This window comes from Coregonus clupeaformis, chromosome 16 (genome assembly GCF_020615455.1).
Source record: "Coregonus clupeaformis isolate EN_2021a chromosome 16, ASM2061545v1, whole genome shotgun sequence".
Lineage (NCBI taxonomy): Eukaryota > Metazoa > Chordata > Actinopteri > Salmoniformes > Salmonidae > Coregonus > Coregonus clupeaformis.
In genome coordinates, this window is record NC_059207.1 from 25,447,485 (window position 1) to 25,465,315 (window position 17,831).

Consider the following 17,831-nt stretch of genomic DNA (forward strand, 5'->3'; position numbering starts at 1 on the left):
TAATTTTGTCTGGCTTGCCTTTCCAAATAAAGTGGAATGTTTTTTAGGTGTAGGCAGGTCCACAAGTAAATAGGTAAACTGGGATATGACTTAATAATTAATCAGGGTGATTCTTCCACAAATAGACAGGTATTGTCCTTTCCATGGTAGCAAAATCTTATCTAATTTGGCTAACTTTCTATTAAAATCTATTGTAGTGAGATTATTTCTTTATTTTTGGGATATGAATACAGAGTATGTCCACATCACCGTCGGACCATTTAAATGTAAAAGTTGTATATTGTTTTAGATCCAATACCTAATATGGTACACTTATCATAATTTGGTTTTAATCCAGAGAGGTTCGTAAAATTATCTAGATCCTCTATGAGACTGTGCAGGGATCCAAATTGCAGATTTAGAAGAACATGAATCATCAGCGTACAATGACACCTTTTGTTTTTAAACCCTGGATTTCTAGCCCCTTGATATTATTGTTGGATCTGCTTTTAATATCTAACATTTCGATGGCTATAATTAATAGATATGCCGATAGTGGACAGCCTTGTTTTACTCCTCTTGACAATTTAATACTTTCTGAGAAGTAGCCATTATTTACTATTTTACACCAGGGGTTACTATACATAACTTGAACCCATTGCATAAGAGATTCTCCAAAATTAAAATAGTCCAGGCAGTTGTATATGCTATGAATACCAGACCTGGTTTCCCAGATTAGTGTTATATTGTCTTATATTATCTCCAATGTATCGTCCAGGTAAAAAAAATCTGTCTGATTAGGATGAATAATATCCGATAATACCTTTTTAATTAATTTTGCTAGGATTTTGGCATCACAACACTGAAGTTTATGGGGTCTCCAGTTTTTTAGGTGGACTGGATCTTTACCATCTGAGTCATGTTTCAGTAATAGTGAAATCAGACCTTTTGGCTGAGCATCTGATAGTCTACCATTCTTATAGGAGTGATTAAAACATGTTAATAACGGACCTTTGAGTACATTGAAAAATATTTTATATACCTCAACTGATATGCCATCCAGCCCTGGAGTTTTCCTGGACTTCAAAGCTTTAATTGCATCTAGAAGTTCCTCCTCTGTAATTAGGCCTTAACATTAGTCTTTCTGTATAGCTGTTCATATTACAGTATTAATAGGAGACTAAAATGAAAACATATGCTTAAAGTACTTTGCTTCGTCTTTCAAAATATTGTTTGGAGAATCATAGATGACTCTGTAATTTGAAACTAGTTTCTATAAATTATTTTTGGTAGCATTTCTATGTTGAAGATTCAAAATAATTTGGTGCATTTCTCCTAATATTCCATCCAGTTTGCTATATTTAAAAAAAAATAATATATTACACTGGATCTTTCTTGAATAGGTTCCTCCATTTATTTTTGTTTTTCCTCTAACTCATTGTGTGCCTCTGTTACAGTTTTTATTGCTATGTATATGTACTGTTAGTTCCTCTATTTCCTTTTTTAAGATGAACTCTTTTGACCTAAATTGTTTTAGTTTTAAATATGAGTATTGAATTGCATGGCCTCTAAAGGCATATTTAAAAGTGTCCCATACAATAAGGGGATCTGCTGTACCTACAGTGAGGGAAAAAAATATTTGATCCCCTGCTGATTTTGTACGTTTGCCCACTGACAAAGACATGACCAGTCTATAATTTTAATGATAGGTTTATTTGAACAGTGAGAGACAGAATAACATTTTAAAAAATCCAGAAAAATGCATGTAACAAATGTTATAAATTGATTTTCATTATAATGAGGGAAATAAGTATTTGACCCCTCTGCAAAACATGACTTAGTACTTGGTGGCAAAACCCTTGTTGGCAATCACAGAGGTCAGACGTTTCTTGTAGTTGGCCACCAGGTTTCCACACATCTCAGGATGGATTTTGCAGATCTTCTCCAAGTCATTAAGGTTTCAAGGCTGATGTTTGGCAACTCGAACCTTCAGCTCCCTCCACAGATTTTTTATGGGATTAAGGTCTGGAGACTGACTAGGCCACTCCAGGACCTTAATGTGCTTCTTCTTGAGCCACTCGTTTGTTGCCTTGACCATGTGTTTTGGGTCATTGTCATGCTGGAATACCCATCCACGACCCATTTTCAATGCCCTGGCTGAGGGAAGGAGGTTCTCAACCAAGATTTGACGGTACATGGCCCTGTCCATCGTCCCTATGATGCAGTGAATTTGTCCTGTCCCCTTAGCAGAAAAACACCCCCAAAGCATAATGTTTCCACCTCCATGTTTGACGGTGGGGATGGTGTTATTGGGGTCATAGGTAAACATGGCGAGTTGAGTTGATGCCAAAGAGCTCGATTTTGGTCTCATCTGATCACAACACTTTCACCCTGTTCTCCTCTGAATCATTCAGATGTTCATTGGCAAACTTCAGACGGGCCTGTATATGTGCTTTCTTGAGCAGGGGGACCTTGCGGTCGCTGCAGGATTTTAGTCCTTCACGGCGTAGTGTGTTACCAATTGTTTTCTTGGTGACTATGGTGCCAGCTGCCTTGAGATCATTGACAAGATCCTCCGCGTAGTTCCTGGCTGATTCCTCACCATTCTCATGATCATTGCAACTCCACGAGGTGAGATCTTGCATGGAGCCCCAGGCCGAGTTAGATTGACAGTTCTTTTTTGTTTCTTCCATTTGCGAATAATCGCACCAACTGTTGTCACCTTCTCACCAAGCTGCTTGGCGATGGTCTTGTAGCCCATTCCAGCCTTGTGTAGGTCTACAATGTTGTCCCTGACATCCTTGGAGAGCTCTTTGGTCTTGGCCATGGTGGAGAGTTTGGAATCTGATTGATTTATTGCTTCTGTGGACAGGTGTCTTTTTATATAGGTAACAAACTGAGATTAGGAGCACTCCCTGGGAGCTCCCTGGGAGCTCCCTGGGAGCCAGAAATCGTTCTGATTGAGAGGGGGTCAAATACTTATTTCCCTCATTAAAATGCAAATCAATTTATAACATTTTTGACATGCATTTTTCTGGATTTTTTTGTTGTTATTCTCACTGTTCAAATAAACCTACCATTAAAATGATAGACTGATTATGTCTTTGTCAGTGGGCAAACGTACAAAATAAGAAGGGGATCAAATACTTTTTTCCCTCACTGTATGTTATGTAGAGAAAGTCAGTTATAGATTCTTCTGTCTTGGTTAAAAAACAGATTTTCATCCAGTAGGTATTGGTTACATTTCCAATATCCTCGCCCTCGCGGAAATTCTGTAAGAGGAATGTGTATTCCAATTATTTGATGGTAATACCGCATTCTGTCCCCTATCAACACTCTTTTAACTTTTGGTGCCAGCAAAAATGACATAAGAATGTAGTCAAGAAGACTAGCTTGATTGAGCCTCCGCCATGTATACAGTGGGGAAAAAAAGTATTTAGTCAGCAACCAATTGTGCAAGTTCTCCCACTTAAAAAGATGAGAGGCCTGTATTTTCATCATAGGTACATGTCAACTATGACAGACAAATTGAGAAAAAAAATCCAGAAAATCACATTGTAGGATTTTTAATGAATTTATTTGCAAATTATGGTGGAAAATAAGTATTTGGTCACCTACAAACAAGCAAGATTTCTGGCTCTCACAGACCTGTAACTTCTTCTTTAAGAGGCTCCTCTGTCCTCCACTCGTTACCTGTATTAATGGCACCTGTTTGAACTTGTTATCAGTATAAAAGACACCTGTCCACAACCTCAAACAGTCACACTCCAAACTCCACTATGGCCAAGACCAAAGAGCTGTCAAAGGACACCAGAAACAAAATTGTAGACCTGCACCAGGCTGGGAAGACTGAATCTGCAATAGGTAAGCAGCTTGGTTTGAAGAAATCAACTGTGGGAGCAATTATTAGGAAATGGAAGACATACAAGACCACTGATAATCTCCCTCGATCTGGGGCTCCACGCAAGATCTCACCCCGTGGGGTCAAAATGATCACAAGAACGGTGAGCAAAAATCCCAGAACCACACGGGGGGACCTAGTGAATGACCTGCAGAGAGCTGGGACCAAACAAAGCCTACCATCAGTAACACACTACGCCGCCAGGGACTCAAATCCTGCAGTGCAAGACGTGTCCCCCTGCTTAAGCCAGTACATGTCCAGGCCCGTCTGAAGTTTGCTAGAGTGGATTTTGATGATCCAGAAGAGGATTGGGAGAATGTCATATGGTCAGATGAAACCAAAATAGAACCTTTTGGTAAAAACTCAACTCGTCGTGTTTGGAGGACAAAGAATGCTGAGTTGCATCCAAAGAACACCATACCTACTGTGAAGCATGGGGGTGGAAAAATCATGCTTTGGGGCTGTTTTTCTGCAAAGGGACCAGGACGACTGATCCGTGTAAAGGAAAGAATGAATGGGGCCATGTATCGTGAGATTTTGAGTGAAAACCTCCTTCCATCAGCAAGGACATTGAAGATGAAAAGTGGCTGGGTCTTTCAGCATGACAATGATCCCAAACACACCGCCCGGGCAACGAAGGAGTGGCTTCGTAAGAAGCATTTCAAGGTCCTGGAGTGGCCTAGCCAGTCTCCAGATCTCAACCCCATAGAAAATCTTTGGAGGGAGTTGAAAGTCCGTGTTGCCCAGCGACAGCCCCAAAACATCACTGCTCTAGAGGAGATCTGCATGGAATGGGCCAAAATACCAGCAACAGTGTGTGAAAACCTTGTGAAGACTTACAGAAAACGTTTGACCTGTGTCATTGCCAACAAAGGGTATATAACAAAGTATTGAGAAACTTTTGTTATTGACCAAATACTTATTTTCCACCATAATTTGCAAATAAATTCATTAAAAATCCTACAATGTGATTTTCTGGATTTTTTTTCCTCATTTTGTCTGTCATAGTTGACGTGTACCTATGATGAAAATTACAGGCCTCTCTCATCTTTTTAAGTGGGAGAACTTGCACAATTGGTGGCTGACTAAATACTTTTTTTCCCCACTGTATGTCACTAGGTCAGGATATTTAAGCCTCAGTATATCCAATATTTACATAATATTCGTAATTTCCTTAATTGCATGAGGGTAATAGTTTGTAGCGCGATTTCCTTTACTTGAAACCATATTATAGTCTCTCAGCATAATAATTGAGTCATCTATTGCCAGTAAACTCGATAAATTATTATATATATTTTCAAAGAAGCGTGGATCATCATTATTTAGACTATATAGATTAATTAGCAAAATCTGTTTATGGTCCAATAGCAAATTTGAAAGGATCCACCTTCCTTGTGGATCTGTTTGAACAGTTTGCACATTCGGATCAAAATGATTGTTAATTCATATCATTACTCCTTTTGAGTTTCTTTGCCCATGAGAGAAATATATTTTGCCCCCCCAGGGTCCTTTTTCCATACAACTTCGTCTACAGGTGTATCATTAATTGCTATATTATATTCCTTCTCTTTTAGCCATGTAAAGACTGATCGTCTTTTTTAATTATCTGCTAAGCCATTAAAATTATAACTAACTATACTTATTTCACCACTGACCATAATGAGATACAAGTTTTGATTATACTTACCATAATATATGTTTGTAAACTTACCATTAAGAAGTACCATGATAATTGAGTGTCCATATAGCTGTACCATGATATTTGCACTGTTAAGCATACAGTAGCTGCCACTGGGGCTGTTTCACACATATTATTTAGTGTATGTAAACACAAGATTAAATCAAGAATAGTCTGATGGGTGACAATATTAGCCTATCACTTGTGAATTATATATTATCACTTGTGAATGATGCCCAGGGAAAGGCAAGAAACAATTTACCACCTGTGGTAAACTCAATTGATGGGACATGATTTGGAAGGGCACGCACCTGTCTATATAAGGTCCCACAGCTGACACTGCATGTCAGAGCAAAAACCAGGCCATGAGGTCAAAGGAATTGTCCGTAGAGCTCTGAGACAGGATTGTGTCGAGGCACAGATCTGGGGAAGGGTACGAAAACATTTCTGCAGCATTGAAGGTCCCCAAGAACACAGTGGCCTCCATCATTCTTAAATGGAAGACGTTTGGAACCACCAATACTCTTCCTAGAGCTGGCTGCCCGGCCAAACTGAGCAATCGGGGGAGAAGGGCCTTGGTCAGGTAGGTGACCAATAACCCTATGGTCACTCTGACAGAGCTCTAGAGTTCCTCTGTGGAGATGGGAGAACCTTCCAGAAGGACAACCATCTCTGCAGCACTCCACCAATCAGGCCTTTATGGTAGAGTGGCCAGATGGAAGCCACTCTTCAGCCCCTTTACACCCCCTGCTATATTGTGGATAAAGAGTTTCCTGTTTAACAGAACACAGAGTGTGTTCTTTAATGGAAGCCTCTCCAACATAATATAGGTAGAATCAGGAATTCCCCAGGACAGCTGTCTAGGCCCCTTCCTTTTTTCAATCTTTGCTAACGACATGCCACTGGCTTTGAGTAAAGCCAGTGTGTATATGTATGCGGATGACTCAACACTATACAAGTCAGCTTCCACAGCAACTTAAATAACTGCAACACTTAACAAAGAGCTGCATTTAGTTTCAGAATGGGTGGTAAGGAATAAGTTAGTCCTAAATATTTCAAAAACTAAAAGCATTGTATTTGGGACAAATCATTCACTAAACCCTAAACCTCAACCAAATCTTGTAATGAATAATGTGGTAATTGAGCAAGTTGAGGTGACTAAACTGCTTGGAGTAACCCTGGATTGTAAACTGCCATGGTCAAAACATATTGATACAACAGTAGCTAGGATGGAGAGAAGTCTGTCCATAATAAAGCACTCCTCTGCATTCTTAACAGCACTATTACAAGGCAGGTCCTATAGGCCCTAGTTTTGTTGCACCTGGACTACTGTTCAGTCGTGTGGTCAGGTGCAACAAAGAGGGACTTGCAATTGGCTCAGAACCTGGCAGCACGGCTGACCCTTAGATGTACACAGAGAGCTAACATTAATAATATGCATGTCTATCTCTCATGGCTCAAAGTGGAGGAGAGATTGACTTCATCACTACTTGTATTTGTGAGAGGTATTGACATGTTGAATGCACCGAGCTGTTTGTTTGAACTACTGGCACACATCTCGGACACCCATCCATACCCCACCAGACATGCCACCAGAGGTCTCTTCACAGTCCCCAAGTCCAGAACAGACTATGGGAGGTGCACAGTACTACATAGAGCCATGACTACATGGAACTGTATTCCACATCAAGTAACTCATGCCAGCAGTAAAATTAGAATAAAAAAAAAACAGATTAAAATACACCTTATGGAACAGCGGGGACTGTGAAGCAACACAAACATAGGCACAGACACTAATTTTGCTGGACCTTAGAAAGCTAATGGGGATCCATAATAAATACAAATACAGCCCACTTACAGTTTGCCAAAAGTTATGTAAAGACTTTCAGACCATGAGAAACAAGATTCTCTGGTCTGATGAAACCAATATTGAACTCTTTGGCCTGAATGCCAAGCGTCACGTCTGGAGGAAACCTGGCACCATCCCTACGGTGAAGCATTGTGGTGGCAGCATCATTCTGTTGGGATGTTTTTCAGTGGCAGGGACTCGGATACTAGTCAGGATCGAGGGAAAGATGAACGGAGAAAAGTACAGAGAGATCGTTGATGAAAACCTGCTCCAATGCGCTCAGGACCTCAGACTGGGGCGAAGGTTCACCTTCTAACAGGACAGTGACCTTAAGCACACAGCCAAGACAATGCAGGAGTGGCTTCGGGACAAGTCTCTGAATGTCCTTGAGTGGCCCAGCCAGAGCCCGGACCTGAACCCGATCAAACATCTCTGGAGAGACCTGAAAATAGCTGTGCAGCAACACTCCCCATCCAACCTGACAGAGCTTGAGAGCATCTGCAGAGAAGAATAGGAGAAACAATTTTTTTAAAAATACAGGTGTGCCAAGCTTGTAGCGTCATACCCTAGAAGACTCGATGCTGTAATCGCTGCCAAAGTGCTTCAACAAAGTACTCAGTAAAGGGTCTGAATATTTATGTGAATGTGACATTTCCGTTTTTATTGTTAATAAATTAGCAAACATTTCTAAACCTTTTTTTGCTTTGTCATTATGGGGTATTGTGTGTAGATAGATGAGGAAGAAAACCAATTGAATCCATATTATAATAAGGTTGTAATGTAACAAAATGTGGAAAAAGTCAAGGGGTCTGAATACTTTCTGAAGGCACCGTGTGTATATAAAACTCTTGCATATCTTAATTTATTCCCAGAATTTATTCCCAGAATTGACGGATAATACGCATAATAATATAAGCACTTTTACGACGGATTGTTACCTATAACAACGGCCGGTAGTAGGAATGAATTTTTGTCAACAGATGTGGGATGCATACACTGACTCACCCCCCCCACACACACACAAACAAAAGCTTAAATGTTCAACAGTTGTTCCGTCCCAGAGCCCAACTCAAGAGAAGACTTGATGTGTGAATGCATATACAGTTTGGCTGTTTAAGAAGGCATGCCAAATTTCCAAATTGAGCAGGAATGGGAAGATTTGATTAACCAATATCTAGTACTAGGTGATGGAGCTCGGACACCCCCCTTACCCCCAACACCCACACACGCTGTTCCCCCGTTGAGACCCATCTTCCCAAGCACCTCTGTGCAGTCAGACCGTTTGATTATTCTGTGCCGCCAGGGCCACAATAATATGATATGTCCCCTCTCTGATTGTCAGAGTGTGACTCCCTCTCCATGGGTTACTGCAGCCAGTGTTACCAGCAGTGCCACTACCTGGGTGGGGTACTCCACCGGAATTCCTACGGCTAGGTACGAGGTCGTCAAGGTTCTCATTAGCAGCTTTGAGAAAATCCTTGTATATTATGCTCAGACTCTTGAGGGGGCGGTGCTGCTTTAGTGGGTCCTGACCACGTTCACCTTTCTGTCATGGCTGCGTAGGCTACTTGCAGTAGGCCTATAAAACGGATAAGGACTTCTCCTTAGTGGGTAGGTCGCTCAGGTCGGTGTATAGGATATAGGGTTGGCACTGTTCCATCATGATAGGACAAAAATAAACAAACTATATATTTGTATTTTAATTAGAAAATGTATATCCCATATCTGCGCAAAAGTGAAGACAGTCTGTCACAACACAATCATACAAAACACACAGGCACCCCATCTTCCGACACACCCGCACCCCCTCACATATACAAGGAACTGGAACACAAAAGAACCCGAAGCCCGAAGTACCCACATACTGTGCCTTTTATGTCCTCTGTTTGTTGTGTTTTTATTTCTACCTTGTTGATTCCTGCCTAATTTTGGGCTTTGGGTACTTTTGTGTTCCAGTTCTTTGTATTTGGGGATTTATTATTTAACGAATTGTGCTATCTTTTATCTATTTATAAATACTATACATAAAACATAGAATGTAAATTATTTTACAACGTTCCCTAACTTGAATAGTATAGTGTATTTATAGTTTCTTTATTAATTGTTGTATTTTAATGTTTCATTATTTTTTTTTATTACGATCCCTGCCATTAATAGTATTGGATGTTCCATTTTATTTAGAATAGCCATGGAGTGGTCTTGGAGTCTCAAAACAGTTGGTTATCAATGTAAAGCTTGTCGACTACGAGAGCTACACGTCTCCCTTTTAGTCTGTCTTTGAAGAGTGGATACAGTACTTTGCGTCGTTGTGCGATTTCCTTTGGGAACTGATCGTTCATGCCTATTTTAAAGCCGGCGAGTCTTTTGCGTAGGCTATATTAACCGTTATTTTATCTTTAAAGGATGCAAATTTGGCAATGATTGGGCGCTCGTATCTCTGTCGTCTCTGTCCGAAAAGATGTACGCGTTCAAGTTTAATTTGGTCGACAGTGTCGCCTGGGATCCGTAGCACTTTAACCATGAATTCTTTCACCACACTCTGGATCTCTTTAATTCCGGTAAGCACCAGATTTTCGCTCATTGATCTGGTCTGTGTATCAAGTAGGGATTCTCTTAACAACTTGATCTCTCTTTTTAAGTTCATTAACGTCAGTTTCGATTACATTGACTGTACCCTTCAGCTTTTTAGTTTATTTTTCCAGTGTCGCGGCTTTCTCATTCACTCATTTCAAGGCTTGCCTTCATCTCATGTACAGTACCAGTCAAAAGTTTGTACACACCTACTCATTCAAGGGTTTTTCTTTATTTTTACAATTTTCTACATTGTAGAAAAATTGTGAAGACATCAAAACTATGAAATAACACATATGGAATCATGTAGTAACCAAAAAAGTGTTAAACAAATCAAAATATATTTGAGATTCTTCACATAGCCACCCTTTGCCTTAATGACAGCTTTGCACACTCTTGGCATTCTCTCAACCAGCTTCACCTGGAATGCTTTTCCAACAGGCTTGAAGGTGTTCCCACATGCTGAGCACTTGTTGGCTGCTTTTCTATCACTCTGCGGTCTGACTCATCCCAAACCATCTCAATTGGGTTGAGGTCGGGGATTGTGTAGGCCAGGTAATCTGATGCAGCACTCTATCACTCTCCTTCTTGGTAAAATATCCCTTACACAGCCTGGAGGTGTGTTGGGTCATTGTCCTGTTGAAAAACAAATTATAGTCCCACTAAGCCCAAACCAGATGGGATGGCGAATCGCTGCAAAATGCTGTGGTAGCCATGCTGGTTAAGTGTGCCTTGAATTCTAAATAAATCACGGAGTGTCACCAGCAAAGCACCCCCACACCATAACACCTCCTCCTCCATGTTTTACGGTGGGAACTACACATGCGGAGATCATCCGTTCACCCACACTGCATCTCACAATGACACAGCGTTTGGAACCAAAAATCTCCAAATTGGACTCCAGACCAAAAGACACATTTCCACCGGTCTAATGTCCATTGTTCATGTGTCTTGGCCCAAGCAGGTCTCTTATTATTATTGGTGTCCTTTAGTAGTGGTTACTTTGCAGCAATTCGACCATGAAGGCCTGATTCACACAGTCTCCTCTGAACAGTTGATGTTGAGATGTGTCTGTGACTTGAACTCTGTGAATCATTTATTTGGGCTGTTATTTCTGAGGCTGTCCAAACGTTTGACTGGTAGTGTATATCTTTAAGGACTATCTCAAGCCTACCTAATTGATCATTTATCAATTTTAGCAGTTCGGTTTCCACGCTTACCGTACAGGGTGGTGGAAATGGGTCCGTGTCAGTCAAAGAGTCTTAGTTTTCTTTTAGAGTTCGGTTCTTAATTATTTCCGTGTTTACTCTCAGCCATGTTTTTGTTTGGATTGTATTGGTAGTGTTTATCTATAAAAATTCTCTAGCCTTACAAGTTGTTTTGAGTTATTATCCAGTTTGTATGTTGTTGCCCACGAGTTAGCAGATCAATGTAAAAGTGCTATTATTTGGTCAGTTTTAGGGACATTAACTTCTACGCTTTTTCACGAGGCATTCTGCACCGCCATTTTGTTGTTGGGGTACATGGATTTTATAATGTAGTATGTTTTTCTAATGTACGCCTTAATGGTATCCAAAATTATATAGGTTGTCGGCTTTTCTCTGTCCTCAATCTACATTTGTAATGGTGGAGGTTTTTATTTTTTATTTTACGTATTTTATAAATTTTGGGTCCTCTGTTCATTCTCCAAATTCTGTTGCTAAGTGTGTTTTCTATTGGTGTAATGAATTAACTAATCACACCGGTTTGAGTATACGCTGCAGGGACCACTGTAGAAAGATCACACCCATGTTCTTTTACACGTCAAAGGATGACATCAGGAGATGCGCTGTGTAGAAGCACCTTTGGCAGCGATTATCTTTCTGGTTAAGTCTCTAAGAGCTTTCCCCTCCTGGATTGTGCAACATTTGCCCGATATTCTTTAAAACATTCTTCCAGCTCTGTCAAATTGGTTGTTGATCATTGCTAGACAACCATTTTCAGGTCTTGCCATTTTCAAGTAAATTTAAGTCAAAACTAACTCGGCCATTCAGGAACATTCACTGTATTCTTGGTAAGGAACACCAGTGTAGATTTGGCCTGTTTTAGGTTATTGTCCTGCTGAAAGGTGAATTCATCTCCCAGTGTCTGGTGGAAAGCAGACTGAACCAGGTTTCCTCTAGGATTTTGCCTGTGCTTAGCTCCATTCCGTTTCTTTTTTATCCTGAAAAACTCCCCAGTCCTTAACGATTACAAGCATACCCATAACATGATGCAGCCACCACTATGAAAATATGGAGGGTGGTACTCAGTAATGTGTTGTATTGGATTTGCCCCAAACATAACACTTTGTAGTCAAGACAAAAAGTTAATTGCTTTGCAAAAAAAATTTCAGTATTACTTTAGTGTCTTGTTGCAAACAGGATGCGTTTTGGAATCTTTTTTATTCTGTACAGGCTTCCTTCTTTTCACTCTGTCATTTAGGTTAGTATTGTCGAGGAACTACAATGTTGTTGATCCATCCTCAGTTTTCTCCTATTACAGCCATTAAACTCTGTAACTAATTTAAAGTCACCATTCCTCTCCGGCAACTGAGTTAGGAAGGACGCCTGTATCTTTGGAGTGACTGGGTCTATTTATACACCATCCAAAGTGTAATTGACAACTTTACCATGCTCAAATGGATATTCCATGTGTGTTTTATTTAATTTTTTGAGGCATTGGGAAACCTCCCTGGTCTTATGCCTATTTTTGATAACTCTAACACGCCTCTCTCTCTCTCTCTCTCTCTCTCTCTCTCTCTCTCTCTCTCTCTCTCTCGCTCTCTCTCAACTCCAGGTGTTGCTTGTGTAGGAAGAGAGAGAAAAGGAAGGTGGAAATGGAACTGCCAAATCATGCCAAACAACTGCTGCTGCAACTCAACCAGCAGAGGGCTAAGGGCTTCCTGTGTGACGTCATCATCGTGGTGGAGAACGCTCTGTTCCGAGCCCACAAGAACATCCTAGCAGCCAGCAGTATATACTTCAAGTCCCTGGTTCTCCACGACAACCTCATCAACCTGGACACAGAGATGGTCAATCCCTCGGTGTTCCGACAAGTCCTGGACTTCATCTACACGGGGAAGCTCCTGTCCTCATTGGACCAGAGTAGTGAGCAGAACTACAGTGCCCTCTTGACTGCAGCCAGCTACCTCCAGCTCCATGACCTCGCCGCGCTGTGCAGGAAGAAGCTCAAGCGAAGCGGCGGCAAGCCCCTGCAGGGTAAACCTTCCACCTCGGGTCCGCTCAGCCGACTGCGCCACAACAACCAGCGCCTCTCGTCCTCTGCCCCTGCCGCCTCCAACAACCACTACACCCCTGCCCCCTCCGACGCAGACCAGCCACAGCCCGATGACGGCCTCCGGGACAAGCTCTCGGACGATGAGATGTTCATCGGGAGCACCGCCGGGAAGAATGGGACCGGCGGGAGCGGTAGTAATGGAAATCTCAGTAACGGTTTGAGCAGCAGGGAGCCAGATCTCGGGCTGGACCTGTCCAAGAAGAGCCCTCCATCGGCGGGCACCACAACAGACGCACTCAGCCCTCACAGCAACTCCCAGGGTTCCCCTCAATCTGCCTCAGTATCCACAACCAACAGTGCCTCACTGGATGATTCCACCACCACTCTGCCCAGTCTGGACACCACCGGCCTAGAGCCCATGGAGCTCATACCCACCCACAAAGCCCCTGAAGACAGCCAGGCCCAGCCAGACGCTCCCCCGCCCCGCAAGAGCTCCCGCCAGGTAGCCCGCAAGAAGGAGTGGCCCAAGAGAGAGGCCTCTGGCCTGAAGGCTGAAGATCGTGACCGGCCCCTGGTCAACGGTGTGATCGTGGGACCTAAAGAGGGCCGCTCATCCAGTGGCGTAGGCGGGGACAGTGGGTGCAGCTTTGCCTCAGACCAGTCCTTCCAGTGTAAAGACGAGGAGGAAGGAGGGGAGAATGGGCAGGAGCACAGCGACCAGAGCGGGCAGAGTGATGGAGAGAGTGGAGGAGGAGGGCACCACAGCGCCAACTATGTGTACCGGCAGGAAGGGTTTGAGCCAGCATTCGGGGACAACCTGTATGTGTGCATCCCCTGTGGGAAGGGCTTCCCCAGCTCGGAGCAGCTCAACGCACATGTGGAGACGCACACAGAGGACGAGCTCTACATCAAAGAGGAGGGAGGGGCCTTTGTGAAAGAGGAAGAAGCTGAGGACCTCTCGGCCCCCGTGGCTCCCACCACATTCGGCATCTCCGAGCCACGGCCCTTCAAATGCACCGTCTGTAGTAAGAGCTATAAAGACCCGGCGACCCTGAGGCAGCACGAGAAGAGCCACTGGCTGACTCGACCCTTCCCATGTAACATCTGCGGGAAGATGTTCACCCAGAGAGGCACTATGACGCGCCACATGCGGAGCCACCTGGGCCTGAAACCGTTTGCATGCGATGAGTGTGGCATGCGCTTCACACGACAGTACCGGCTGACGGAGCACATGCGCGTCCACTCGGGAGAGAAGCCGTACGAATGCCAGCTGTGCGGTGGAAAGTTCACCCAGCAACGCAACCTCATCAGCCACCTGAGAATGCACACCTCGCCCTCCTAAAACACAACAACAAGCCAAAGAATGCTTTTTCATTTTTTCCCCACCTCACAACCAAACAAATGCACATGTACACTCATGCAGAAACACAGGTACACACTCTCTCACACACATACACATAAACATAGATTTCTATACACAACCACCTGGCTTAGTGTGTGTAGTAGTTGTCCAGAGTCAGCCTGTGGCAGGATGGTCTTGGAAAACAACCTCAGCATGTCCACCACCTCTGGAAGTCGAGACGTGCGGTGTACCTCCCCTTCCCCCCCTCTCTCTGAAGTCACCTATGGTGGGTGTGAGGGCATGGACTGGTGGTTGTCTCTCTTATATCTTGTAAATGTGAATCGAGGTACTGCTGTAACCTCAGGCCCACCTCTTGCCTCTCAGTCCTAATACACCCTCAACACCTTTACTTGGGAGTATTTAGGCCTTTGAGTTTTTCAAACTGATCCCTTCTGGGTGTATTCAGGGTTCCCTCTATACTCCAACCTCATTGGTCAACCAAGAAGACCAACTATATCATGCCTCCTTTTTTATTTAAACAGGTCTAATATTATTCACTCTGTCAATGATGTACACTACAGGCAATAATTTCAAAGAATGTGTTTTTGTTGTAACCAAACAGCAGCTACTGTATATGTCCAATGCTAATGTGATTGAACCTGGAGATAATGGGGATGTCTGCATTAGGATGTTGTTGGCCATACCCATGCTTTACCTAAAAGTTTGATGTCTGAGTTTCCAGATGAGTTTCTGACTGATCAGGGGCTCAATTTCGTTTACTCCAGACACACACTCACCTTAAAGTCTCCACTCTACAGCTGGTCTCTGAGTAAGAGAAAGAGGGGAGGTGGGGTTAGTCATTTTGCCCGCGAAAGCTCATCCTGGGGTAAAAAAAATAAAAAATAGAGGTACTTGTTTTACTGAAATAACCTGTAATGTTTCTGTGAATGTTTAAACTGGAAGGTCTTCGAATGTTTCATCTTGGGGAGGGGGGATATGGGGTGAGGGTGGGGCAGTTAGTTGAACAGGGAAGAGATGGGAGGGAGGGGGGTCGGTGTAGGCTGAACTTCTCGTTCGGCAGGTATGTTTATTTTCTGTCAGTATAGCTTTCCTCCCCTCACAAAAAAGAAAAGCTTATTTCGATAGGCTTGTGAACTCGCTACCTCTGATTACTCTTACGAACTCTACGTTGATTAGTTGAAAGTTCTTAAATGTAATTAATTGTGTAAAGTGTGTAGATTATAGTAACTTTTCCCCTAATGCTTTAACCTGCTTTAACCTGCCCATCTCTCAACACAGGTTTTTAATGCTTTTTAGGTATTTACGTGTTAACATTATTTTAACTGTCGTTTTCTACTTCTTGTCATAAAGATAGCTTTCCGGGTGCTCTTCTCAACGAACGGGCCCCCACCTCACAATGTACTGTATCTTCTTGCAAATAGTGGTTAGTGATTTTAGATGCACAGTGTTCCAAAGATCTAATGAATGTTAAGGCGAACAGAGCTGACTAACACATTTTGCTAGACAAGTTCATAACCAAAGTTAAAAAAAAAAAAGATGTACTTAAGATATATAGCGTACTAAATTATTTCACTTTTGATTTGTCTTTTTACTGTATAAAAAAACAATTTAAGAATTTTATTCTAGGTCCAGACAAATGAAACCCATAGTTGTGTTGGACTATTGACCAATGACTCTTGAAAGTTGCTTTTGGTTTGCAAGGAAAGCTTGTGCTGATTGGTGGGCTGGTATTAATGTAAACTTTACATGTAAAGTCACAGTATAGTTTACAATCTTCCCTGAACTTTATTTTTATTTGTAACAAGGGTCCTTCTCATCACTTTATATTCCCTGACCTAAAAGCAGGACTTGATTACATTTTATGTGTTCTGTTCAGACCAAAAAAAAAGAAGAAAAAAAGAAATTATAATAATCAAAATTTTAATGTGAAGTTCTAAGTTTACTTGTTAGTTTATTGAGCCAGACTTGTGAGAGCTTGTATTGGAAGGGAGAGGCAAGGATGCACTGGACAGCTCGATTCTTCTCTCACCCATAACATCAATTTCTCTCGATTGTATTCACTCATACCACATGGTTGTGAAAATTTATATTTTAGTCATTTTGCAGTGCTCTTATCCAGAGCGACTTACAGTAGTGAGTGCATACATTTTATTACTTTTTTTTGTACTCCCATATGCCAATTGCCTCCCATATGGGACATTCTTATTGAATATTTATTTATTAGCATAGTACTACAAATTGCAAACACTACTACAAGAGGGATGCATGTCCCTCTACTGTAATCATTCTCCACTGAAACCCAAGCTGTCTGTCTTAGCTTGTCCGGTGTGTCCTGACTCTTATGGTAAACTATGGAGGAGAGAAACCTTCAGTGCAAGTTTTTGGTATAGGCATTCCTCTATTATGTTGGTTTTACCTGTCTTTTTATTTCTATTCCTCCTTCATCCTCATGGTTGGTCTGTGAAATGTTTTGTCATCATATAGGGATGCAGCTGCAGTCATACAAGCATCACTATCGTTTCAAGGTAACTGCGTCTTGGACTCTGAGATTTTACTTTTAAAAAATGTATGTCTTGTTGTTCTTGCCGAGGTAATTGCATGGTACGTGTTTATTTTTAACACTCCCCCCCCACTACCCTCCAACCTGATATCCATCATGTAATTCATTGTTTCCCTGTGACCTCTTCTTACTTATTCGGGAGTCCACGATGCATTGCCTTCAGACGCTATTGTTCTTGTCAGCACTTAAGCAGTACAGCGTAATGTCTGTGACGCTCAAAAGGTCTTTTTGTACAGCAAGATCTCTAGCCATCTCTGCAAAGTCTTTGCAGCTGCAGCCGAACTAGCGTTTGTTCATTCGGCGAAAAGAAAAAAGATGAACTAAAACTGCGATACTACTACTACTCAAATACTTCAGGGATTGTTCTGCGTCTATGAATGTAGGACTCTCAGCTACATTTGTAAGACATAGTATTGTATCAATTTCTCTGTATTTTACTCATGGGAAAACCAAAACACTAGTTTCATATTTAAAAGATTAAAAGAAATGGGGGGTACTTTTTCAACTAACACAAAGAGCCTTAACAAAAGGCGGGGCAGCTCAATACAAAAGTCGACTTTTTAGTTAGTATCATAATATGTTCTGAAATAGTCGCAAAGTTGTACAAAGAACTAAGATGTAAGAAGAAGAGAAAAAAAAAGCTCATACCCAAATCCACAAACTATTTTTTAA

General features: G+C 42.0%; 1 protein-coding gene across 2 annotated transcripts in view; it reads left to right on the top strand.

The window, feature by feature from the left end:
* LOC121584570 (hypermethylated in cancer 2 protein-like) overlaps positions 1-15,559 on the top strand; it is a 66,753-nt gene extending 51,194 nt beyond the window's left edge. For both annotated transcript variants that reach the window (XM_041900522.2, XM_041900520.2), the window contains one exon: positions 12,796-15,559. In XM_041900522.2, the coding sequence (XP_041756456.1) occupies positions 12,836-14,578 (1,743 nt within the window). In that variant the 5' untranslated portion in view covers positions 12,796-12,835 and the 3' untranslated portion in view covers positions 14,579-15,559. The remainder of the gene's footprint in view (positions 1-12,795) is intronic.
* The last annotated feature ends 2,272 nt before the right edge of the window (positions 15,560-17,831 follow it).